Source organism: Daldinia decipiens (assembly GCF_022478715.1).
Source record: "Daldinia decipiens strain CBS 113046 unplaced genomic scaffold F4813scaffold_35, whole genome shotgun sequence".
Classification (NCBI taxonomy): Eukaryota; Fungi; Ascomycota; class Sordariomycetes; order Xylariales; family Hypoxylaceae; genus Daldinia; species Daldinia decipiens.
Window position 1 is genome coordinate 298,991 of NW_026054578.1, and position 24,900 is coordinate 323,890.

At 42.9% G+C, this 24,900-nt stretch overlaps 7 protein-coding genes across 7 annotated transcripts; 2 read left to right on the plus strand and 5 right to left on the minus strand.

The window, feature by feature from the left end:
• Nucleotides 1–2: 2 nt before the first annotated feature.
• On the minus strand, nt 3–2,690 carry F4813DRAFT_370014 (uncharacterized protein). Its single transcript, XM_049244477.1, has 2 exons — nt 222–2,690; nt 3–137 (listed from the first exon to the last, which is right to left on the minus strand). The coding sequence occupies exon 1, from the start codon at nt 2,569–2,571 to the stop codon at nt 367–369; it is 2,205 nt and encodes a 734-aa protein (XP_049096674.1). The 5' UTR covers nt 2,572–2,690; the 3' UTR covers nt 3–137; nt 222–366.
• A 6,222-nt stretch (nt 2,691–8,912) lies between these two features.
• Nucleotides 8,913–10,876, minus strand: F4813DRAFT_370017 (NAD(P)-binding protein). The gene is made up of 5 exons (XM_049244478.1): nt 10,403–10,876; nt 10,099–10,316; nt 9,789–10,040; nt 9,448–9,730; nt 8,913–9,391 (listed from the first exon to the last, which is right to left on the minus strand). The coding sequence occupies exons 2-5, from the start codon at nt 10,138–10,140 to the stop codon at nt 9,123–9,125; spliced, it is 846 nt and encodes a 281-aa protein (XP_049096675.1). The 5' UTR covers nt 10,141–10,316; nt 10,403–10,876; the 3' UTR covers nt 8,913–9,122.
• A 3,502-nt stretch (nt 10,877–14,378) lies between these two features.
• F4813DRAFT_370019 (uncharacterized protein) lies at nt 14,379–16,492 on the plus strand. The gene has a single exon (XM_049244479.1). It carries the CDS (start codon nt 14,552–14,554, stop codon nt 16,241–16,243), a length of 1,692 nt encoding a protein of 563 aa, XP_049096676.1. The 5' UTR covers nt 14,379–14,551; the 3' UTR covers nt 16,244–16,492.
• Nucleotides 16,493–16,726: 234 nt separating this feature from the next.
• On the minus strand, nt 16,727–18,321 carry F4813DRAFT_392464 (Arb2 domain-containing protein; the record flags this gene model as incomplete). The annotated part of the gene is made up of 4 exons (XM_049247288.1): nt 16,727–17,194; nt 17,301–17,980; nt 18,072–18,187; nt 18,254–18,321. The coding sequence occupies 4 exons, from the start codon at nt 18,319–18,321 to the stop codon at nt 16,727–16,729; spliced, it is 1,332 nt and encodes a 443-aa protein (XP_049096677.1).
• Nucleotides 18,322–18,648: 327 nt separating this feature from the next.
• Nucleotides 18,649–19,755, minus strand: F4813DRAFT_370021 (glucocorticoid receptor-like (DNA-binding domain)). Its single transcript, XM_049244480.1, has 3 exons — nt 19,512–19,755; nt 19,273–19,444; nt 18,649–19,216 (listed from the first exon to the last, which is right to left on the minus strand). Exons 1-3 carry the CDS (start codon nt 19,616–19,618, stop codon nt 19,154–19,156), a joined length of 342 nt encoding a protein of 113 aa, XP_049096678.1. The 5' UTR covers nt 19,619–19,755; the 3' UTR covers nt 18,649–19,153.
• Nucleotides 19,756–20,303: 548 nt separating this feature from the next.
• Nucleotides 20,304–20,818, plus strand: F4813DRAFT_392466 (uncharacterized protein; the record flags this gene model as incomplete). The annotated part of the gene is made up of 4 exons (XM_049247289.1): nt 20,304–20,439; nt 20,502–20,542; nt 20,599–20,667; nt 20,720–20,818. The coding sequence occupies 4 exons, from the start codon at nt 20,304–20,306 to the stop codon at nt 20,816–20,818; spliced, it is 345 nt and encodes a 114-aa protein (XP_049096679.1).
• Nucleotides 20,746–23,289, minus strand: F4813DRAFT_201518 (acetyl-CoA synthetase-like protein). Its single transcript, XM_049239553.1, has 6 exons — nt 22,981–23,289; nt 22,684–22,919; nt 22,256–22,621; nt 21,945–22,202; nt 21,394–21,891; nt 20,746–21,335 (listed from the first exon to the last, which is right to left on the minus strand). Exons 1-6 carry the CDS (start codon nt 23,021–23,023, stop codon nt 21,003–21,005), a joined length of 1,734 nt encoding a protein of 577 aa, XP_049096680.1. The 5' UTR covers nt 23,024–23,289; the 3' UTR covers nt 20,746–21,002.
• Between the last annotated feature and the right edge of the window lie 1,611 nt (nt 23,290–24,900).

Genomic DNA, 24,900 nt, shown 5'->3' on the forward strand with positions numbered 1-24,900 from the left:
ACAAAGGTGATTGCTAGTATCCTCAGTGTAGGCGGTCAGGTATGAACCGAGACCTGAGTAAAAGGAGATATCATCGAAGCATATCTTATCTGAAATAACTGACTCGACGATACAGTATATGGTTTCTAGAGGCAAAGGTACGTAAAAAAAAAAAAAAAAAAAAAAAAAAAAAGAAGTCATATTCTACTCTCACTTATCACTTCTGATAATTGCTAATTCAGGAACATAAAATATTATATCAACTACCTAGATTAGAGGAACCATTAAACGCTATGCTTACCTTGTTATACAGTACCGTGCCATACTCTATACCGGAGAAGGGATTTCACATTACCTAGCACGTCTCTATTACCTCAACGGAGGCTACTATGGGTGTGTCGGGTATGTCGGGTAGAAGGGGTCTCTCCAGTCAATCATATTATCGTTGTTGTTAAACTTTGACTTCAGATACCCACTCTGGCCGGCACGGTTCTGGAAAAATTGCCGAGCCTCAGCGGGAATATTCAGGGCTTCTATGACTGGCACTCCGTCCCTCATGATCTGTTCCAAGGCGTACCTATAGTGCAGCGGTGGTGAGTTTCTCACGAAGTCGCAGATCCGGCAGCACACGGTCATCCACGCCATGATATGCGATGGCTCAAGCGATCCCCCCATGTGCCGGAATTCGAAAACTCCTCTTTGCTTATCTACGTTGAAGAACTTGTGGTCGTAGTCTATACTTTTCTGCTCGGATTGATCTTTGGGGCTCGGGTTCGCCTTTCCCACAACATCACCTGTGCCCTGGCATTTAATCATCACCTCGGTCTTCCGCGACCGGTGCCCCGTGCTCACGGCATTCACGATAGAGTTTATGTCCGTATATTGCCATATCATGGTGTGGAAAATACGAGTCGCTAGGTTCTCCCTCTGCTTGATCAAGTCGATGGGTAGATGCTCCGCCGCCCTCTGATTTAGTTTCTCTGTGCGTAGAGGCCCGTGTATCGGCACGATGCCACTGTTGTCGAAGTTATCCACGTCCTTGTTTGTCTGCGCTAGCTTAGCTAGCTGGGAGACTTCGCGGATGGGCCCGCACACTTTGTCATGCGGCCTTTGGCTTCGATACCATCGATTGAGGGACCGTAGTTCGTTGGAGACGGCCTCGGTGGCCAGGAACGACGATAGCTTCTGGATATCTAGGAGTGTAAGGCCGCTGGAGTGCGAAACGGAAATCTGCGTCGTCGCGGGGATCGACGGCGCGTCTAGGTGTACGCGGAAGTTATTACGTACGACTTTACAAATATCTTGGATCATGGTATCGATATCAAGAGGCGGCCAGTTGAAGGGCAGTACCGGCGACGAGATCTTGATTGTTACCCACCCGTATAGATCACTAGGGGTTTTCTCCGTCTGTGGCCAGTTTCTGTACTGTTTGCCCTTCGCATAATCCAGGTTTACCTCGTCCATTGCGTAGACCGAGAAGGCTCGATACCGCGGCCTCATGTCGGCTAAGGGGACATGGCGCTTATCTCGCCTTGCTTGGTATGCTTCCAGGTGGAGTAATTCCTCAAGGTGTTTCTCGGCATCATACCTATCCGAGGTGCTAGGTACGCCGTGCATGATGGCCCGCTGTGCGGCATCCTCGAGCTCCTCCCGACTTGCTAACAGAAAGTTTCTGGCGGGTTCCGAGTTGTTGAAATAGCTCAACTTAAGAAAATCTCGGGCCTGCACCGCCGCCCTCTCCGCTACCCGGCTTATAAGGCGCCTTTCGCCCGAGTGTCGCGATGTACTGTCGAGCTTGGTCACGTCCGCCACGAGGGGGAATCCATGTTCAAGCCTGTGCATATTCTCCGCCCACAGGTCTCCAAAGGGTGAGTCCTCGTCCTCCTCCCGATGAATGAAGACCATGTTGGTTTGCGAGTTGAGCACCTCGATAAAACGGTCCACCGTGATTTTATTGACTCGGTCTTTTGGGACGTCGTCGGTTACGATCTCCTCGGCTTCCCACCGGCGGTCGCGGGGGTGAGGTCGCTCAGCCATTAGCCCCCCTCGCCTATAAACGGCGACGGGCAACTCCAGCTCGAAACCTACCGTCCAGTACCCGGGCAAGTCGTCCTTGTAGATCAGGCCCGGGATCTTCTTATCCTTATTTGGTTGATTAGCTGGCGTGGAGGCCCCGCCCAGGTTGCCCGTATTGCCCCCAGTCGAGGGGCCAGGAGCAGCCGGCTGTGAAAATATTGGGGGGAGGTCGGGAAGATCAGGGTGGTCCGGGGCCTGCGTTCCGGTCGGGGAAAACATCTCGACCTCGTTGGGGAGCCAATCGGGCACGGCTTGGGTCTCTGTTCCAAGGTTTCCCTCTTCCAGCTCCCGTCTACGTATCAATTCATCGGCCGCGGGACTACGTATAGGCCAGGAATTCGATGGTTCATGGGTCTCGTCGTACTGCGCGTGTAGCTTGGCCACCTGTCTAAGAGTGCCATTCCGTATCTCTGCCCAAGGCACACGCTGGAAGTTGTGCATTTCTTGCCGCCAGTCCAGATTTAGCCAGTCCGTGTCAAGGAGCATGCGGTCCCAGTCATATACACGGTTATCCATTGTAACAATGTAGTTTACCTTGTCTGGTTTAGAATTAACGATTTACCTCGTCTCGTACTTACCTAACCCAGGTGCTTATACGAGGTTTGTATGTTTTCGTTTATTTGATTCGGTTATAGAGCAGCAGTCTTTGTAATATTGCTTTAGGTACTTTTATTATCACGAAGCAAGATGATCAAAATCGAATTTCTACGGGGACGTGTCCAATATAAACGCCCTCTATGTGAGACAGGCGACAACAATGACAACGACCCTATTGATGCTCTTGACGATTAAATAGACACAATGCAATTGATTTATGTCTGGACAAAGAGTCTAAATAGTTTCGATACGATTCGGCTCTTTTGATATGTATCATGCTTCTAGTTGAAAGAAGACGTGGAATATGAATCGTTATATTTCTATTGTTTATAATAAATTAAGAATCAGGAATTTGTGTTTATAACGGCAATTGTAGCATTAAGGTATATAATAGGGGGTTATGGATTTTTAAAGTCTCCTATTTTCCCCATCCATGATATTTCTTGGTCTATATTGTTTTGTCTGACTTAGCAAATAGACTTGGTAAATATTGAATACCTAAGGTTATTCACCATTAATCCAAGTATTTATATATAGATTCACGTTCTTTTATATATATCTGAACGGTAGGTACTAGGAGAGTTTTCCTAAGATGTACTTCTACAAGCATGATAGCTTTAAGTGAGTTTCTTTTATGTTGATTAGCCTTTTCCTAGACTCGGATACGAATAGCGAACATCTCGATTCAGGCTCATATTAGAGGTTGCGATTCAAAGCACTTCTACGTGTAGGAAATCGGGTCTTGCATTGTGGTACCAATTCGTGGACGGGAGCTTCACATTAAAGGACTAGTTACCCGCCCCTAGGGACAGATCGGGTTGATATGTTTGCTAATGCACCTATTGCTACGAAACTGTTATTATAGTCTCATCGCTAGGTCAAAGTTGCCGGTGACTAAAAAATAGAGGTTTCTAATAGCAGTGGGGTCTTATGGTAAAGGGGTTAAGGCTCTTTTAATAGTTAAGATGGGTTAATTAGTAACAGTAAAAGTGTTTCTTTAGGATCTTGATCTAGGTACTCAAGAATAACCCTTTAGTGTTTAATTCGCCCAGAAAGAACAATTAACTGGTGTGTTCTATAAGAACTAGTAACTACACCAAGTCTTTTTCTTTTCCTTAATCACAACTGGTGGACAATAGGGGCTATTGCTTTCCTATTATGGAAGAGAAACTACTACCCAAGGCCGAATGCCCATGGACGGCGTGGGGAGTGTGGGGAGGGTAGTATTGTTAATTCGGCCTTCCCGGCACTACCGAGAGCGCTTTGGGGATATGTCGACCTAAAGCATGTAGCAATATTTGGCGACATCTCCGCTCCTTTTCGATTCTTGAAGCCCCTGCATGCACAGGTCGGGAACATCTCCCGCTTTGGTAGCCGGTGGTCTCTTCTCGCCGATTCCGACGGCGACGGCCGTTAGACTCCAGATCTAGGAATCTGCATTTCAAGGATCGGCATGGTCCTGTTCTTCTATCCGGCTTCATGGGTGATGATGGTATGCCAGCAATATTAATAGCAGCGAGTTCTGTGAAGATAACAACACGATAGATACTAGACGTAGAAAGTTATATCTATCTACTTCGGCTTAAGTATCCAAAGCTAGTAGCTGGGTCGCTGATGGCGGCGATTGTTAGTACATACCCGTTAACACCGACGATTGATTCGTGATCATTGGCGCTGGCTCTGCAAGACAACTCCATATAAAAACATTTACTACACCTACCAGCCATAGAACTACATATGTAAGTGCCCTAGTTTGCTTTGCCGGTTGGTAGTAAGGTTAATGGATCCTTACTGAGTGAACTGTAGGCTATACAAACCCACCAGACTCATCGGATTGATGCCGAACTGCACGTGGAAAGTCCGGGAGTCGCCAATTCCGTGAAAGAGCCATTAAAACTCCTGGCCCCCAACCTGATACCAAGTGGTCTAGATGGGCTGACATTAGGGATGCCCGGATTCCTAGACACGTAAGGATATTAATATATGCATACATTGTAGCATACATTGTAGCATACATTGTGGTATACATGCATTGTAAGCAGTACACATATGGATTAGCTACCAAAATAGCTGTTCTTTCGGATAGCTGCTCTTTCTTATAGCAGCATGTCAAACTCGTTTCTGGAAACTTGAGTTACCAACAACGTGCATCCCTTAGCTACTCTGGGTGCAATGTTATGTAAGGTTGGTTGGTTGGTTGGTTGGTATATTTAATGCCGGGGCAAGGGGGAAGGATTAGCCTTCGTAGATTTTTTTAAGGGTATGCGGCGTGTAGAGTTATTTAGAATTAATATATAAAATATTTATTTATATGTATATAATATTGGTTTTTAATATTTTATAAATTTAATTTTAAAAGGTATATATAATAATATTTTAGCTGTTTTCGTTGATTTTTTTAAATAAATTTGTGTTTGGTGTAATATTAATGATTAAAGGCTGTTTATTAAGGCGTTATTATTTTGTTTTTAAATTATTTTATGTTAAGTTTTTTCGGGCGTAAGGTTTGTTTTAACTGTAAATATTATTTTATTGCGGTTTAATTATTAGGTATAAGATTTGAGGCGTTTTATTACGTAATATGTTATTAAGCGTTATTTATTTAGATTATTTTAGTTTTTATTTATTTTGTTTTTTAAAATTTGTTTTTTTAAGATTAAAGAAATGTAAGGAGTAAAATAAAAAAAAGAAATTATTAAAGAAAAGCGAAAGGGGTAGTTTTTTTTTTATTTGTTAAATATTTTTGATTTAAATTATTTAGGTAAATTTTGTTGTTTTAGATTTAATATTAAGGGTTAATTTTTTGGAAGTATAACGTAATTTTTAGAAAATGTTTAAATTTTTTAGGTTTTATTAAAAATTTTTACTAATATGTAATTTGGTTTAATAGTTTAGGTTTAAAAGTAGGTTATTTTATTTTAATGTTAGGTTTTTGTATTTTTTTATAAAAAATTAAGTAGTTTAAGGTTTTAATTTTATTATATGTGTAATTTAATTTAATATTTAAGTAGTTAAATTTTTTATAATATTATGTGAAGTTTTTATGTTTGGAATGAGCGGTTAAAAAGTGGTGTAGTATTTTTTTAAGTAGCTTTAATTTTTATGGGTATTTGAATTTAATAGGTAGTTTTAAAAGTTGGTATAAGTTTAAGGGTTTAGTTTTATTAGTTTATTAGTTTTAAAAGTTTGTGGTTGTTTTAACGCGGTATTAGCGGAGGATTATGGTATAAATTAAGGTTTTTTTTAGGTTTTTTAAGAGTAAGGTGTTTTGTTTAATTAATTTGTTAGTTTATTTGTTTTTTAAGATTTTAATATGTTTAGGTATTTAATATATTTTAATATTTATTAAGGAGGTTAAGTGTTAAAATTTTAAGAAGGTTTTTTAAAAGTTTAAAGGTGGTTTTTTTTTAACTTTTTTATAATTATTATATTATTTAAGTATATATATATTAAATAATTATTATTAATTTTTATAATTATTTAAAAACTTTATTTAATTTTTTTAACCTTTTTATTAAAAATTTTAACTTATTATAATTTATTATAATTATATTTAATATTATGTTTATTTTAATATAAAGTAAATTTATACCTTATATAATCTTTTAATTATAATTTATTTATATAAATTATAATATATGTATTGGAAATAATATATAATTATATTTTAAAGACTTTAACTATATTCTTTTTTAATTATTTTTTAGTAAATAATTTTTTAAAATTTAATATATATTTTTATATTAAGAATTTAAATTAAGGAAATGCGGGGAGTAAATTTATTATTTATTACATACACGTATATGTTTTAATAAAATCTTTTATATTACATTTTTACGTTATAATGAACAGGAGTTGGTATTTCCTACAGAATATGGCATATCACTTTAACGTTTAGATCTTTGTAAAAGGCCTTAAACAGTTGATAATAGCACTATACTTTAGAAGAACTATAAGGATTTATTAATCAAATAGAATATATATAATAAATATGTAAGATAAGGCTATAAGTTATAAATATGGGAAAATAACAAATATGTTTATATTAAATATATAACTGAATAGTAATAATTGTGGCTATTTAATTAGAAGAATACAACGAATATTAAACCTTTATATGGCTTGTAACTTAAGATTACATAATAATACCCTTGCTTTTAACGATGTGGCACCACACCAGTTCAGTATAATAATAATGGTTTTTTAACAATAAAAACGTTAGATTTAAGGGTTAAAAGTTTATTACGTTTTTTAATAATTAAATTAATAATAATATTACATTTAAATGGTTTCGTAAAGTTTTTTTAAAAAAAAATAAAACTATTAAATTGTTAGTAATGGTAATTATTAATCCTTAATAGTTACGATAACCATACCATGATAAAATTCTTTTAAGAATATTTTATAAATAAGGTTTACGTTATTTTTATTTTAGTATATTTATTGTATGTTTTATAAGTTATTAACGTGGGTATATTTTTATTAATGAAACGAAATTATTGTCGTAAATTTATTAAGGTATACCAATTATATTATATTTTTAATTTCGGTAAAAGGAAATTTATTATAGCTTATTAAATAATACAAAAAAAACATTTAATTAAATATAATATATTAATTAGCTAAAAAACTATAGGGATTTATCTTAAGGATTGGAATAAGCTATTAAATTATTGGCTTATACTTTGGGAAACTTCCAATACTACCTTAGCTTTTCCAGGTTTTATTTCTAACTTAAAAAAGCTTAATTTTATCAAAAATATAGCTTTAATTTTTTTAATAACGCCTTTAAGTTTATAAAATATTAATATTTTAATTAAAGAATTATTTAAAGTTAATATAACGTTTATTAAATTTACAATAAAGTTTTTATTTAATAAGATTAGTAAGGTCTTTAATAAAGTTATTGTGAAATTAATTATAATAGAAGTTTGCGTCAAGTATTTAAAAAAGGTATTAGTAAATGCGAAATCGTAAAAACGATGTAAAGTATTATTTAACCCAAATTTAACGTTTGTAAATATTAAGGCTATTATGAAAAAAAAGGAGTAATTAAAGGTTTAAGAATTAAATGGTATAATTATAATTAATAATTCTAACATTAATTTAAAAGATAAGGTTTTGTTAATTAAGTCGATAATAAAAGACTATATTGTCGTTAAAATATAACAAATTATAAATTAATTAAATTTAATTTGATTAAATAACGTTAAATTAAAGTTAAGGTGCTTATTTTGAAGGTCTAAAAATTTGAGGTGGCCCTTATTAGGGTGGCCCCCGTAAGGGTGCTTTGACTTAGGACGCAAAAGGCGGCCGGGGCCCGCATAACCCGGTGAGGAAGGCGGATTCCTGTCGCATTGTTCGATATTTCTTTACTGCAGCCTTCGTGCCTGTCTTCCCCAATTCCGCTTAGACCAGCCGATTCATTTGAGACCGTCTCCTCTCCTAGTTTGTCTGATCAATATTTTTATTTTTTATCAAGTTTATAAGACCCGAGTCCTACGCCGAGAACCCGCGAGTTTTCCAGCTGCAAGAACTCCCCGGATAATTCAGGATAATAAAAGTATCGGACCATTTTAGAGTCGAATTAAGGTTGAAGCCACCAAGTCCACTAGGCACGGGCCGTGGTGGAGCGACTTACTTACCGTAGCACCGTCGGATCCACTAATATAGCAATGTACCTAAGTAGTATTCCGTACGGGGTAATTATCATTTTTAATATCATGTTTTCAGCCTCATGCATCATATTACTCATTATATATCATTTTACATTTACTTGACACATGCAGCTTTTACATGACCACTTAAAAGATGACAAAGCAACGGATAATTATCTAATGTTTATGGTATAATAGCAATTACTACCCTGCTTGTTTAATGTCAGGTAGTTATATACATACTCAACGCTCATGTTGTACAACATAACAAATCATGCCATCTTTTTGCTTTTTATGCACGGGCTGGATTCTTATCCTTGCTAGTGTGGTTCCCGTTTATTAGCGGATAGACCTGCGGTCCCTCCCCCACGTTTTCTTCTTTACATATTGTCGCATATAATAAGTAATGACATTTTACGACATTACAAGTTACCTTTTGGTCAAGTGGATAATCTGACACATACCTATCTAAAAGGGGGTAGCACAATACGTAAACAGGTCTACATAGGGTGACCCCTCGATCAACTGAACGTCATTCTTTTATTGTCGTTTTTACTCACCGGCATGCATTCTCGTTTCAGTTCACACATCCTATATGCACGATTTACAAGTTTAACGTTTAATTTTATTGTAGTTACCTAGTAAGATCCAAAGAGCGAGCAATCCTACTAAGCTCAAGCTGCCAAGCATGGAAAAGATCAACTGAATCAGACTCCTTGTCACTTCCGTAAGCACTACTCTGAAAGCAGACATCTGCCGCCATATGTTCTTTTCCTTTGCCCCGCATGATTCTTACAGCATATAGGATGATAATTACTCCACGGCAGGCACGGCAGGTCCAACTAGGACACACGAATCCAAAGTCAACGTGCTACCGTTGATATAATACGCGGCCGGCGTGCAGAGGTATAGACAGGCAGATGCTACCTCGTAGGGTGCAATCAGACGCCCGGCAGCAGGTAGCTGCTCGATGAGACCTCGCAATTGGGGGATTCGGTTGTACTCCTCGTGGGACATGGGGGTGTCAACCCATGAAGGGCAGACCTGATTACACCGAATGCCGATTGCCTTGTAGTCAACAGCTAATCGTCTTGTCAGCAACATGTACGATAGCAGCACCAATCATCATTCTACGTACCGCAAGCTCGGGTAAGTCCCCCGACGGCGTGCTTGGAGGTAATGTAAGCCACCTTGTTGGGCAGGGCGCTAATTCCCAGGATAGAAGAAATGTTGACGATCGATCCACGGCCGAGGTCCTTAACGCCGTGACGTCCTAGTTCAATTTTGGCAGAGTCTTGAGCCTTCATGACCTTAGCAACGGATTGAGTGACGTATAATATGCTCTTAGCGTTGATGTCGAACACGCGATCAAAATCGGCAACGTCTGCTTGGTCAAACGGAACGTTTCTGCGGCCGTCGACCTAGCCATTGATACTCGTCAATATACTACTTTACGTATGGGTATCATCAGAAACTTACACCGGCGGCGTTGACGACGTAGTCAATCCTGCCAAACTCCTTGACTGCAACGTCGACCATCTCTTGCACTGACTTGGCGTCTGTCACGTTCACCTTCACAGCCACTGCTTTGTAGTCCTTAGCTAGAGCTACTTTTTTGCTGCTCTCGGCAGCTTTGGCGGCTCCTTCATAGTTGATATCGGCGAAGAGAACACCCCTTGAGCCTGCCTCAGCAAATGTGGCACCAAGCTCTGTACCAATACCACCACCAGCCTATTCAAAGGGGGGTCAGCACTAACTTATAGAGTTCTTCTGTTTGGATAAAACGTACACCAACTAAGATGGTGTAACCGCTAACTTGAAAAGCTGCCATTGCGGATGAAGATATAAGCAAAAGTGAAGCCCTACTAGGAACTGAAATATAGCAAATATAGCTTGGTGTTCGTGATGTCTAAGAGAACTCGCTTGTGTAAGTAGTAAGTAGCTACAGGAGAGACGATGAAGAGAGAATCTACACGTTTAAATACTTCTTTGTCTATAGCAACACCTCTGCCCAGAAGTCAGCAGTCACCTCTACGTGTCTCGGCATGATACACAAACCGCATTGTGACGCGGGGAGAACGGACGCTTCTTACAACATTTCAACATACTAGTGACGTATAGTCTGCTAGTTACGTTGCTAAACTCCAAAGAAAACCACCATTATCATGCCCAATTCGGCGATGTAGTAGTAACGCCGATAGGATCCCAAGGGACGGACTACACGTGTCAGCCCGAACCAAAGAAACCGTGTAGGGCTAGAACCGGAATGCTACTCTTCGTCAGATCCGGTAATCTAATGCTTGCCATAGTATACGCCTAATGTGAGTTATGACGAGCCTCGAGCTCAGGTTGTAGTTATTGAAGGTTCTTACGAATCTATCCCAAGTGATATTTTTATCGCAAGGCTGATGATGGGTTGTTCTAGCAATAGCCTCGAAGTCTTGGATGACGTTCGGTTTGGTAGGTATATGGGTCTCTTAGTACGTTCTTCCTAGTGCCCGAGCGTTAAGTCCTACTGCTTGTGAACGTGCGACATTTTTTCAGGGATGTCTTTCTGTAATATGACAGGTCGATTTATTATCCAGGGCTGGCGTGCATACATTATGTATGTATGACACTTCTGGATTGCCTACCTCGTCTCTTGCTAGCGTGTTACCACTTTACACCTAGATGGCTTTATTCAAAAGATATGATTCGGCCATCGTCAATATCTAAAGTATAACAGTGCAGTAGTCACTGTTTCACCGCTTCCTTACAGACAGTTCCCATGTATGTATGTTGGAGTATTAGGCATGGCTCGAATACGTACCTAATGCAGCGTTGACCGCCACTTGCATGTTGTGTAAGCCGCAGTTCTTGTATTCGCGTGGGGAGGCTTATTTCTCGGTCTGCTCGTTTCGTACATGATAAAGGCCTTATGTATGTATACCCGGAAAAGTATCCATTGTTAAGAGGTCCAAGCTTAAGGCTAGACTATTGCTGTCAACCGAAGCTTAGATGGGGTTTTCTTTACGAAATCGATTTCTTCTACATAATATAAAGATAAACGTGTTAAGCGAGTCAAGAATAAACACTGAGATATAAACGGGGTAGCATCTAAGTGACATGATGCTATGTTACAATGTGTAAGCAGCTTACGTTTTTTCCATTATTATAAGTCATCACATCAGTTAACTACATTTCATTTCCAGAGTAAATAGGAAGAGCTCTTATTCGCTTTAAATAGAATACTTAATAATTTTGGATTGGAGAACTAGGAGAGCTACTACCACGTTAGGCTCTCAATCCGACCAACTACCAAATAATAGTAGATTAGTTCACTACCCGAAAGCCATTGACATTCTTATAACCAAGTAGAAGGGTAATACACGTATAGAATCACAGGTTTAGGCTCACTATCGGGATATTATTCAAGCTTTTTTGTGCTATCTCGTAGCATGAAGCAGCTAGTGTGGTTGTTCATACATTTGTCTATAACCGCAGCTTGCGATATTAATGTCCGAACGCCACGGCTATGGAAGATGGTTACCATTGAACAGGAGTTGGTATCTCCTGCAGAGTATGGCATATCACTTCAACGTCTAGATCCTCGTAAGAGGCCCTAAACAGCTGATAATAGCACTATACTCTGAAAAAACTGTAAAGATCTACTGATCGGATAGGATATATAAGATAAATACGCAAGATAGGGCCATAAGCTATAAATGTGGGAAAGTAACGAATGTGTCTATATTGAATGCATAACTAAATGATAATGATCGTGGCTAACTAATCAGAAGAATACGACGAATATTAGACCTTTATATGGCCTGTGACCTAAGATTACATAATGATATCCTTGCTCTTGGCGTTGTGGCACCACACCAGTTCACCATCCAAAGTCCGCGAAGACAGTGATGAGAGTAGATACCTGATAGATTACTGTAACCCAAAATTAGACGCCCACCTATTCCATTCGTCAATTTCGACTTATCACAATATAAATTTTTATGTGTTGCTACCAGCCTTTTGCCCTTCTACTTAGGTACTCATCTTCTAGGATAGGTGAATAGTTGGTCGACTGTCTTAGAGGGTGGTATATAACTCATTAAAGTACTGAGACATCAAGTACCGACATATGACATGCAGTTATTATATGCGGTTCCCAGATCGTGGTGCCGCTTCTCCAATCTCCCATGCAACTCATCATCCGACACAATGCGTAGACTGACGAAGTCGTTAGCTATGAAGCTCAATTGATACAATAGAGTGCCATTTGATCACTCACTCCAACACAAGCTGCATAGCGTACTAACGTATCAGGGAAAGCTGTATTATTGGGGCTAGGCCAAGGCGTACGAAGGCACAACTCGGTTTGAGCAGGATCGGACTGCACAAGATCGATTTGGTCAGAACGGGAGGATGAACAAGGTGCTTATCTTAGATGAGAAGACTCACTTGTTTACATGCCTGTTTGATGCAGTTACATGCGCATTGGGGACGGTAGAAGGGATCAAGAACCTAAGGATCGTCGCCGTCGATTAAGACACAGACGTTGCTCGGAGATTTCCCGATCAGTGGGTTCACAGACCGACCGATTGGACCAGAGATCACGCAAGCCGCCAGTACCAAGGCGCTCGATATTTGATGCAGATACATCTTGGGGTCTGGGAATAAAAAGAATGACGTATTATGTAGCGAGCCGCGCCGGGAAATAGATGAGGACAAACAACTTCTATCCAAGGTCTTGGTAAAAAAGGAACAGAGCCAGGTGACAGTATTTTATTCTAATGTTCTACTTGTATAATAAAAGTGTTACTATTGAGCTGCCATTCTCGGATATCGGTATAGACCCGCGAATTTTGGATGTGGTGCCGAATATTGCGCCGAACATCGTGTAAGCAATTTCCCTAGGGCACATAAAATTACCTTATCTCCAAGTCTTCCCCAGATATTATGCGCGTGCCGTAGAATTGCATTTAGCCACGAGTCGAAGGTTATCGAACATGAAATGGGATTGACTAATATCAGCACTCAATACTACCACGGAGTTCTCCGCAGAGTCCTAGGGAAAGCCTAGAACACAGGCACAGTTTGCTGCCTGGATCCAACGGCATGATGATATCCCTATTCTCATCCAAAAATAGCAGTTGCTCTGCTTACCCCATATAGTCAGCATTGGCTAGGTGGTATTCAATATGAAATTCGGAATTATATCTATATTTTGTTAATATAGAAGCATAGTTGAATGGTGGTGCCCAAATATAGAGGGCACCATTGGACTTCTGGATAGAATTCTATACCGAAATAAGATGATAGTTTGTTAAAACGTGGATGGTCTTAAGAACGGTAGCAGATATATTAGTAAGAGAAGTCAAGCAGAATAGGGGTTGGAGGCACGTACAAGATTATTAGGTAGTCACGATGACTCGAAGGTCATTATACCATTCCTATTTGCGTGTTAGTAAGTTGGAATAGAAGGAACATGAAGCACTTCTGCTTAGTTGGAAAAGGGTCAAAGGTATATTAGAGACGTAGTATTAGAAGAAAGTCAATCCAGACGATGTATGATGTATCACCAGAAGTGGGAAATGGAGCTGTTCCCGTCGCAAACTAAATTTCTCGGGTTAGTTCACACGGTTCTATGAGGATCGCTGAACAACAACTTACCATGTTGGCAACATCATGCGGCCGATCAAAACCGTCGAGTGAGTCACCTTTAGATTCTAGCCCAACAAAAGCCGTACTTGCTTCATGTACTACGGATCCTTAGAATCATCCAGTCGTGTTTGAGTGACATACTAAAGATAAGTTAGTCCCGGGGGTCTTTTAGCTGCTCGTATGTTGCCGCTGCTGTATAGTCTGGGCATTCCCCCCTATTATATACCTATATGCATATTCTTGAAGATGATCTCTCGGTCAGGGGTTCAGGGGTCGGATTGAACTATTTGACCAATAAGATGAAAGATAAGGTTGGCCAATCATTGCTTGGTCATATTCCCAAGAAGGCGGGGGCTTATGTAATGCGCATGGCGGGGTGGACATGCATATTAGTGTAACTATGAGTTAAAGCCTCTAGCTTAGAGGTAAAATTAATTTAAGCTTAGCAATAAGAGCCTCATCAGCATCCAGCATCCAGCATCCAATCCATCATCATTAATAATTCAATCTAGGTTACTCGATTATTACATAATGTCCACCTACGGACGTGCGCTTCGATGTTGAAGGGCTGAGACCTCTTCTTGGAATCAATTGTCGGCATAATGCAACCACCACGCATTCTAATCCGCCGCCTCCTCACCCTCCGTGCCTCGAAATTTCCTCCCACATCTCGCCGATTTACGAGACATACGAACCTCACGTCCCGGGGTCGACCTCAAATTCCGTTCCTGTCGGTGCCACTAGCTAGGAATCATCAATTCCGATACCTCACCACCGAGCGAAAACGATGGTTGGCCTATGAGGTTTTTCTCGGATTCAAGTATACTATATATATCTGGGCTATCGCTGGCTTCTCTATCGCTGGCTACTGGAGCATACAGCAGGAGTGGCTTGAGAGGAAATACCCAACGCCGCACGAGTGGAACTTCATAACTCGGCTGCGATTCAGACTTGCGAAATGGGCCCCCGACCGAACGGATTCGCCCGAAATCGACTGGGTCCTTACTGGAAACTATGCTAAAAACGTAATCGAAAGATTAGAAGATGAGAAGGTCGAAGGCGCCGGCCTTGCGCAGAACCAAGCCGAAGGCGGAGGGTATGATATAACATCTAAGAGCGAGCCATGGAGGAGGGGCTATTACGAGGCCTTGATGCTGTGTGCCAAGGCGGCCGAGCATCTCGATGATCAGATCGTAGATAAGACGCGGCGCTTAGTGTTCCCGGCCAACCAGGTCATAGGGCCATCAAACCCGAGCCCGAAGCCTATTTCGCCCGGTTCACCAAGCGCGCCTCGCGAAGAGGATTGCGAGCGTGCCTTCGAAGCACCCGAAACTTTCTACAAGAAAATACTGGCGACCAAAGGTTTCACATCCAAGCAGAAGTTGGATGCGGCGCTGGAGTACGCCTCGTGGTTGGACTTCAAGGATCTCTCCGACGCCTCCGAGCTCACATACGAATGGGCACTGGCATTAGCTACAGAAAGTTCCCCCCCTCCATACGACCCGAAGTCGTACGTCCTACAGGACCTCTCGCGCCAACCCTCCGCCAATCTCCTCGCCACCCTCACCGCTCTCGCCACACACAAGGCGCGCACAGGCGACATCGCCACAGCCCTCCCAATCCTAATCTCCGTCCTCCGCGCACGCAGATCCCTCCCGCGTCCGCAGCCCCAAAAGAAACCCGCATACATCAACCCCGACGAAACCCAGTCCGCCTCCCCCTGGACCCTGCACAACATCGCCGGCGCCGCCACCCGCCTCCTCTCACCCCCCGCATACCCGCCCCCCCCAGACGACGGCACATCCCCCCCAACCCGGGACGCGAAGGAGCTGTGCGAGGAAGCCGGCCTGAACCTGTACATCGGCGAGATCATCTACGCCTCGTCCTCTGGTACTAGCAAGGGCCGCGAAGACGGCCTGGCCTGGACGCGCGAAGCCGTCGACCTGGCAGAGGAGCAACTGCACAGGCTAAACAGTAGCGGCGACGCCCGCGACGACGCTAAGAAGACGTGCAAGGAATGCCTGCTCGCCGGCCTCGATAACTGGCAGGCCATGGTGGCGCGGCTGGCGCGCGAGGAGCGCGAGAGGGACGCTTTGCCGGGGAACGGGGAGCCGGCGAAGCCGAGTAGTGGCTGGTTGGCAAGTCTATGGGGAGATGGCAAGGCTGGGACCGCAGCGGGAGGACGATGGACTGCAGAGGAGAATGTGGTAAAGGAGAGGATGAGGAGAGCACAGGATGTACTGGAGGAATCGGAAGCGCCTAAGGCCGGGTTTGGTGCTTTGTTCCAGGCGTGATGTGATCTGCCATGTGCGTATGTTGTTACGATATGTAGGTAAGTACCTAGGGGATAAATGGTAAAAAGGACTCTTGGGGGCGTTTGTCTAGGCCAACGCTGTGTATGCTATTATAAGAACATGTAATACGTCTTCTGTCTCGCCGCGCCTGTCTTATTCAATCGATTGGGTTATTTGTACGGCTCCCCGTAGTATATACTCAGCATGAATAGTTTGTATATTTTCAACAATGGGATGAATAATTCAGTATACTGCATATATACCTAGGCAGCTTTGATTTGTGCTTTTATTCTTAGCATAATAGACGAGGTTTGAGAGGTGTCAATTGCCGTATCCACTTGGTATCAGCCTATATGAGGTATCTAGAATACAATCGCAATCCATCTGGCAAAGCTTGAGGGTAATATTCGTTTGCTCCTTGATTCATTACGCCGTCAAGAACCTTACTTCTCGTCAATACTGGGCGTAAATAATAAGGCCGGCCTAGTTCGTATCCTCAGCCTGTCCGGTCTTCACGTTTTCCTTCTTGGTCTGCTCATTATACTCATCATGTTGCAACATAACAAGGCTTGGCTTCTCGCCCTGTGGGTTGCTCGTTTCGTCGTGGACCTGTTCGTTACACATCTTACCATGCTCATCCTTCTGACCAACTATCTCTTCATTCTGCCATGAGCTCCAATCGGGCTCGTCGGTATCGAATACAGGGTCGGCAAAATCAACGTGAAAGTATGGGTTGGTGTAATCCTCGCCCTCCGGTGTCATAGCCACTTCCTGCAGCCAGTCGAGGATAACCTCCGAGCCGGTAATAAGCGCCGTCTCTGTGTAATTTGGCTCCCCACTGCTGAAGACAGGACAGCCCATCTGCGTGAAAGTCGTAGTCTTTGGGTTACCTTCGGGGCCTGAAATAACCATACCAACTGGCTCAACGGAGGTTATGTATGCACGAGCTTTCTTATATCAAACATACAAATTAGCTCTATAAAATCCGAGAACCAATAAGGGAGTGAAATGTAGAATAAAAAAGTAGAAATACGGGTAATCTTGAATAAAGACTCACATTTCTCAAGAACACGTTCACGAATTCGTCGTTCTTCAAATCCCAAACCGGATACAAACCACCAACAATTGCAAGGCAGTTGATGCGGTTCTTCCAGGTATTCCACATAAGGGGTAAGTCCAAGAACTCCTCAACATAGTCAGCACTGCCACCCAGTGTTATGATGTCGATTTTGGAATTATCCTTGGTGAAGTGTGGGATCACCTCCTGGAAGATATGGCCAACGTGCATTCTCGCGGTCGAGTTCTTCTCGACCATGTTGCCCTTTTCAACTACGTTGGTATAGTGTACAGCACTCTGCATTGGTGCTGCAGCAAAAGCGCTGCGACTGAGGGTACGCTTCCCCTCTGGATACCAAATTAGCTCGCCCATATTGGCAAGGATGATTCCTGGAGGGGTCGAGTTGGAGGGCGAGGAGCATTGTTTCTGGAGAGCAGAGACAATAGATATCATAGAGCCTTTGTTTATACCACCGCGGCCACCAATGATGCGATGCGCAAGCACACCAAGGTCCTGTACAGTCTCGCCGAAGATAACAACGACACGCGACTTGGTAGCAATGTCACCACTGACGAAGATAGGAACGTGTGGCTTGCTTGTGTCGAAAGTACCCAAGGGCAATAACTCTTTCTTCAGACCTAGTTTCTCTAGACGCTCCCAAATCACATATTGTAGGGCCTCTGCATTCCCATTTGAATTAGCTAAAGTCTAGCTCATCATAAAGATTCAAGAAGGGAAAGAAAGCTAAGAAAGCTAAGAAAGCTTGCTCACGGTTCATAGCATAGCGCTGACGCTCATTCCATCGGGTATTGCGGTTGAAGAAGAAGTGGAAGTAGTTATCCGGGTTATCGATGGCGCGGACTTCGTCATCTTCATTGATAAAGTAGCTAGGGGAAATGTCCTGTTAGCAAAGCTGCTGTTTTGTTGAGATAGGAAACCAGAGTATCACTTACCCAAGCTTAGACAGGTCAACGTGAAAGTCAGGATCTGCTGGCAGACCTGACCACTTTCGTCGGAACATTGTGACAACCTGATTGTTGATGGAAGGGATCAGACGCGTTTGATTAATAAAGAAGATATAGAAGTCCCGAAGTAGGTAAACCAGTATAAACCAACTAGAATGGCATACCGATAAGTACAGAACTTGAGCCTTCCAGTGCAAGTTTTGATTAAGGATAGTTATATGAAAGGGATGTCACACCTAAGTGAGCAATAGGTGACTTACGAATGTTTGGTTTATCAACCCTACCTACCTATCCTCTAGCAGGATGTAGTAGAGGAAAATCGTGGCTGTAGTGCCTGCCTATGTGGTGTGTTTAAGGTACAAGCAAAGGTAAGCGGTAGCAGCACGGCCGTCAAATGAATTTATTTAAAGGTTACCGTTTGCATGTTTGCATACGAGGGAAGCTGCAGGCCCGGTTCCGTGCTATTAACACAACTAAGTAGATGTAGTGCTCTTGCTTCATTTAAAATGTTAAGACACCATCCACCATCCACCGTCCACCATCCGCCATCTACGTCCCTTCCTGTAAAATCTTATCCCGGACAGGAAGGACCTATGTAGATGCCTAACCACGTAAGTACATGTAAAATCCCATAGATGGACACTTCCAGTAGGTACCTTCAATGTAAGAAGCTGAGTACATTATATACCTAAGGGCACCTAAAGTGATCATGGGAGTTTTCGCTTCTTAAATACCTAGGTACCTAATATATGGGCCACTGGTGACCTTACAGCGCTCATCCGACTGTAGCATCGCAAAGGTATCAATATACATATCATAGGTACCGCAAGCATGAGCCGTGAGCCAGTAACAGCGGTCATATCTTATTAGCATCACTCGTGCCCGACTTCACCAGCTAGCCTTCTTCACGCCTGGGATATTTCCTGCTAAAGCTTGCATCCTGAAGTTATACTGTGCAAAGGAATTAGCACTTTTCAATCCCTATTCGAATGCATAAACCGGCTTACTCTTGACATTTTGAAGTCGCGCAATATACCTCTTCCCTTACCACCTAATATACATCGTCCACGGATTTGTGTTGGTCGCGTATAGCAGTGCATCTGCGTAAGCTGTAGCTGGGCTTCGGCTCGGGCCCTGGGGGGCAGAGTGGTATTTCGGATGATGTATCGTAGAGCTTGTCTATTCAATTGCACAATTGCTGTTAGTATCGCCAAGTTGAAGTAGTCGGGTTTGTTCATTGGCGCACCTCTCGGGCTCGAATTGTGCATAGGCCTTCCTCTTGGAATGATCTCGGATCGTCTTGATGTTGACGAAGCAGCCAATATCAAGCTTCTTAGCCCGGAACATAGACATCTTGACGGTATTGGCGATAGTTGGGTCCCTCGTATCGTGGACCAGCTCGAACTACAGAGTTTTGAAGTCGTTATTCAATTTGCGCATTGGTTTCTGCAAGGCGCAGATCGGTTGGTAACGGTCCAATTAGATTATTTTACACCTGCAAGAAGCTGACACCGGCCCGCTATGTACATAGACATTTAATTAGGTACATTTACGTAAGGAAAGATAAGCGGGTCAATCTCTCCGAAGGGGTCCATTTATTTAGGGGTACCGTTGTACCTATATTAAGTACCTACCTACCTTAGTAACCTACCTCAGGTCCTACGCCCGTCACGTCAGCCCCGTAGCCTCAGAAATCAATATGGATCATCTATGACGTCGAAGTACATCACAACTGCAAGCAGCCTTCTCCATGGCAATGCTTGTCAACGCCATAACAGAATTTTCGTATTGTGTCATCCTAGATAATCATATGTAGACAATATCGATAAGGTGATCTAGCACCTAATGACGTAGGTAATAGTAGCAAGGCACATGGAAAGACTCTTATAAAAGCTCAACCCAAGTTATCTAGCTAGCAGATCTCAGGCTTTCGTAGTTCATACTCATTCAATTTTACAACGTCTCGCAAAGTTACTCTATCAAAGAATTCAAACTATACTCTCTATATACTTAGTATCCTATATTACACATATTCAACATGTCTGGTCACTCCAATGTTGGTCAAAGCTCCGTCTATGAGAGCGGCGACCAAAGGAACCTGAAGGACTCAGAGATTCCAGACCGTCCCCGATTTGAAGAGGGTGTAGAGAATTCGCATCTACCTAACAATTCTAGTGAGCTTTGCCCCCATGTTTTAAAGACTATATTTAAGAACATCCTCTAACATTTCTCGCAGAGGACCAGCGATCCATTGCCAACCGTTTAGCTAATGAAGAGGTATTTCCTTACGACTATTCCTATGAGGAGTAGAGGATAGAGCTAATGACCTGCAGCGCAAGTTAAACCGTGACGAGCAAGAGGACCCAGAGACCAAGGCTTCCAAGAAAGACCCGACATTGCCTGTAAGTCAAATTAATTATCCCATGATGAGATTACCCACTAATTCTATTACAGGCCAAGCTACACGGCAACGAACCCTCTAAAGGCGCCAAGATCGATGCGAATATACAAGCAGAAGAAGAAGAATATTTGAAGCAGAAGGGCAAGAAATAAATCTTGATACATCTATATTGTCCAGAATCTGAACATGCTAGGAATGTCCTAGTATAAGTGCTCGCTTTGTAGCATCAATGAATAATAATAAAACGCGAGGTTCTCCAATAATTTATCTATCAGTAAAATCTACCGTGAAGATAACAACCATGTTGCGAGTCAAATCCGTACTATTCAACACATTTCACAGCTTCGCCCCCAAAGCTCTTCTCTTCTCTCTTTCCCGATCTTTCAAGAGTCTCCTCAAGATCTTCCCGCTTGGGCTCTTGGGTATCGCATCGACGAATTCAACTCCGCCCTTCAACCACTTATACCTGGCCTTGTGCTCCTCAACCCACTTGTTAATTTCCCGGATAACGTCTTCATCCGGCCTCAATGCTGCCGAGGCGGATTTCACGACAAAAGCCTTCGGTACCTCTCCGGATGCTTCGTCCGGTATTGGAATGACCGTGCAATCATTAACGTCCGGGTGGCTGAGGAGGTGAGCTTCCAGCTCTGCTGGCGCGACTTGATGGCCCTGAGTTGATTTTTTTAGTAAATTAAAGAGCATAAGAAACATATAGATAGTATCTCACCTTGACTTTGATCAACTCCTTCAACCGATCCACAACAGCAAAGTGCTCGTGCCCAGCTGGTGACTTCCGAACAACTGCCACATCTCCTGTCCGTATCCAGCGGCCATCGTCGTCCCACACGTAAGCCTCGGCGGTTGCCTTTTCGTTGTTCAAATAACCCAGTGTGACTGAGGGTGACTGGACCCAAAGTTCGCCACGCTTTTCATACTCCGTGATCTCCTTGCCATCTTCGCCTATTAACTTAGCCCGGGAAGCGGGCGCAAGAGATCCCGATGTCCCAATCATCACGTCGTTCTCACCCGTGCTAGTCACAACTGTACTTGTTTCTGTCATACCGTAGCCCTGACCGACATTTAGAAACGGGAAGGCCTTCACCATATCCTCGTGCGTTTCGGCGCCAAGCGGTGCGGCCCCTGTGTACACCATCCGGACGCTAGATAAGTCGTATTTGGCACACAACTCCATATTCCGCAACATTTGAATGACGATAGGAGGGACCTATACAACATAGTTAGAATCTGACCACAAGACCGAGTGCATATGACTCTTACAATATGCATAAAATTGATCTTGTATCTCTGGATAGTTTCCAGCAAGGTCTTTAGCTCAAACTTCGGTAAGATTATTACGGAATCTCCTCGATACGTCCCCGCCTGTGCAACTACTACCAGCCCATAGATATGGCTTAGTGGTAAAAGACCAAGCTGGACTTGGGTTTCGATGCCTTTGGCCTTTCTACCTGGATCCTCATGGCATCGGAACTGCATCACATTCGCAATGACATTTCGGTGTGCGATCATCACGGCTTTCTATCCTAGAGGTTTAGTAAATAATTACCTGAGAAGAGGGCGGATAAACTGACGGGGAGACCTGAAGTGCCGCTAGAATAGCACAGGTACGCGACTTGTCGAGCGCCCTGCCCCTTCGCCCAGACTAACGGCTCGACTTCCGCCAAAGACCGACCTTCGTCGATGAGGCTATCGAGACTCTGGAAAGGAGCAGGTTTGAATTCCCCGGGTATTCGCATAATGAATACTTTGTCGTCTGGGATACCACATGCTCTCGTCGCCTTCAATGCTGTATCTAGTAGTGGGATGCACGTGATTAAAGCTTTGGCACCAGCTGACTTGAGCTGATGTTCAAGCTCGGCTGCTGAATACATAGCATTTGCTGGCGTTACAATGCCCGAGAGGCGGTGTACCGCGAAGGTAGACATCATGTAGTCGATCTATAATGTCGGTCAACGTCCGTATCCCCATCACCATCATAAAGAATAGTTGAACTACCTACCGAGTTGAAAGAAAAAACGCTAACGACCTTATCCCAGGGCGTCTCTTCGTTCGGTCTCCAGCCCATACGCTTTGCTAGTGATCGCGCTAGCAGCTCGTAGCGCTCGGTCATCTCAGCGGTCGTATATGTCTTCCCCGTAATCCCGCAGGTGTAGGGATTCCGCGACCTCGCGAGCGGTTGCCTCCCATACTTCTCACTGCTCCAGAACTCATGAAGCGGAATTGAGTCCGGGGGGTCTAAATGCTTTTATAAATACTATTATTCTCCTATGAGGAAGAAGCAAAGCTGATGACATACCAAAGGGTAACTGAGGCACCCAAGCCGGTGGAGTAAACACCATCTTGCTACAAATTGCTCGTTGGAGTGCTTAACCACGTTTCTACGTGTTGAAGTTCTACGTGTTGAAGTTCCACGTGTTGAAGAAGTTGGGTGAAGCTTGCAAGATTAAGGGAAGGTCGTGGGTATACAGTTTCTTGAAAACAAAGAAGTACTAGCTTTGAGAGTGTCACAAAGGGAGGCTGACTTTACAAAGAAATGTGTAGCTAGCCTCGGCCAGCATCGGGGGATTCGATCGGTGGCTAGATACGACTTTAGATGCCGAAGAACTGACCTATAAAGTAACGTTTATTTATTCCCGTTGAGCCAAACTCCGCGATCCCCACAGCGTCCCATGTTGATGACCCCCCCGCATGATCAATTTAGTATCCCCGAGTGGAGAACTCGCGGTGAATTAGCCGGGGTAAGAGCACATACATATAGGTATTACCTAAGGTACCAGGTTAAGTCAGGTACCCCTGAATGATCCCAGATAATCCGATCTCCAGAACCTTTTATCGTTCTATTTAAACGTCCAATCGGTTTCCTGCCAATTATTCAGGTCTCCCGTACTACACGTATGTATAACGTCTCCCTATTTTTTATATTAGATGTACACAGTGATTATGTAGAAGGTACCTAAGCCCATTGAATGCTACGTACATGTATGTATGTACCCGATATAGGACCTCGGAGTCGGTCGGTTGAGGCAAGGTACCCACACGCTTACCGGGGCAGCTTGGGCCCAGAAAAACGGCTAGAAAAGCGGCTAGAATCACGGCTGCACAACGGGGGGGTTTCTTGGCATTTGCGTCCCTACATCAGGAACCTTAACCAATAGGATTCTTTCTTGGGGTCAATTTGCAAAGCCACGATAATATTGTTGAGGAACGTAAGCCACGAAACCCCATGTCTCGCCCCTATCTGCACCTACAGGTTGCGACTTGAGCCTCCCTTCTCGTTGTGTAAGGCTGAAACTTGCTTCAATATGTAACAGTATTCATACAATCCTACATATTTTTTCTTTTCCTCAAAGAGGGTTTGGAATGGAGTAGAAATTATTGTGGTCTAAACCCGATAACAATTACCTTTTATCACTACCTACCTTAAGTAGATAAACACGCGACTTCACGCGTCGCGACTTCAGCAACAACGCAACAGACTTTACAAATACCTCTAGAATATAAGAGCATGTTACCAAATATTACCAAAGAGAATATACCAAGAGTTCTCTATCATCGGAGCATTATTGCTTATCATTCATGTATATTTTCAATACATTTTCATCAAGGCCAACCGCAACTACCTAAACTTTGATATCAAAACAGGCATGATCCGGACAAGCGATGCTGCTTCCCAAAACTGTGAGCAATTATGTAAATAGGTAGGTATTCAAGAATCAGGGTTTGCAGCTAAGCTTTCTTCGTACATGTAAGTACCTAGGTAGCGAATGTTTGGCATCTTAGTCACTCCCAAAGCATGGTTACAAAAAGGATCAGCTTGCTAGCATGGCCATAGGTGCCAAAGCAGGAGTTTGTAGTCGGTGCAAGCATGTATGTGACCACTCAGAGTCATACTATCACGGCTATATGGTCATATAAAGACCTCTAATGCACCCTCTGACATGACAAGATTATCCACCAAATCACTTAGACAGTATTCCAATATATATCTCTATATATGGCTGTTAGTTCAACAGACATTTAATGTCTGTGTTTTATTATGTACAAAATTCAAATTATATGTAATAGAGCTATTTTCATTCTTAAAGCCAATGTCTAATAGCACAATTGTCTTCTTGGGGCCATAATAATTAGCACTTACCCATTTCAAAATAATGCAGCTCGCTATTTCCATAGAAAGTACTTGACATTACCTAACTTGGACAAGCGAGCATGTTTA

What these genes read in the sequence shown, in the direction of transcription:
- F4813DRAFT_370014 (XM_049244477.1), bottom strand. Translation starts at nt 2,571, where the DNA reads ATGGATAACCGTGTATATGACTGGGACCGCATGCTCCTTGACACGGAC.
- F4813DRAFT_370017 (XM_049244478.1), bottom strand. Translation starts at nt 10,140, where the DNA reads ATGGCAGCTTTTCAAGTTAGCGGTTACACCATCTTAGTTGGT. An exon ending in ACGTCGTCAACGCCGCCGGT is followed by an intron (nt 9,731 to 9,788) that starts GTAAGTTTCTGA and finishes ATCAATGGCTAG; the next exon opens with GTCGACGGCCGCAGAAACGT. An exon ending in GGGACTTACCCGAGCTTGCG is followed by an intron (nt 9,392 to 9,447) that starts GTACGTAGAATG and finishes CAAGACGATTAG; the next exon opens with CTGTTGACTACAAGGCAATC.
- F4813DRAFT_370019 (XM_049244479.1), top strand. Translation starts at nt 14,552, where the DNA reads ATGCAACCACCACGCATTCTAATCCGCCGCCTCCTCACCCTCCGTGCC.
- F4813DRAFT_370021 (XM_049244480.1), bottom strand. Translation starts at nt 19,618, where the DNA reads ATGTCTATGTTCCGGGCTAAGAAGCTTGATATTGGCTGCTTCGTCAAC. An exon ending in GCACAATTCGAGCCCGAGAG is followed by an intron (nt 19,445 to 19,511) that starts GTGCGCCAATGA and finishes GCAATTGAATAG; the next exon opens with ACAAGCTCTACGATACATCA. An exon ending in GCGACTTCAAAATGTCAAGA is followed by an intron (nt 19,217 to 19,272) that starts GTAAGCCGGTTT and finishes TCCTTTGCACAG; the next exon opens with TATAACTTCAGGATGCAAGC.
- F4813DRAFT_201518 (XM_049239553.1), bottom strand. Translation starts at nt 23,023, where the DNA reads ATGGTGTTTACTCCACCGGCTTGGGTGCCTCAGTTACCCTTTG. An exon ending in GGTGCCTCAGTTACCCTTTG is followed by an intron (nt 22,920 to 22,980) that starts GTATGTCATCAG and finishes AAAAGCATTTAG; the next exon opens with ACCCCCCGGACTCAATTCCG. An exon ending in AGATCAATTTTATGCATATT is followed by an intron (nt 21,892 to 21,944) that starts GTAAGAGTCATA and finishes TATGTTGTATAG; the next exon opens with GTCCCTCCTATCGTCATTCA.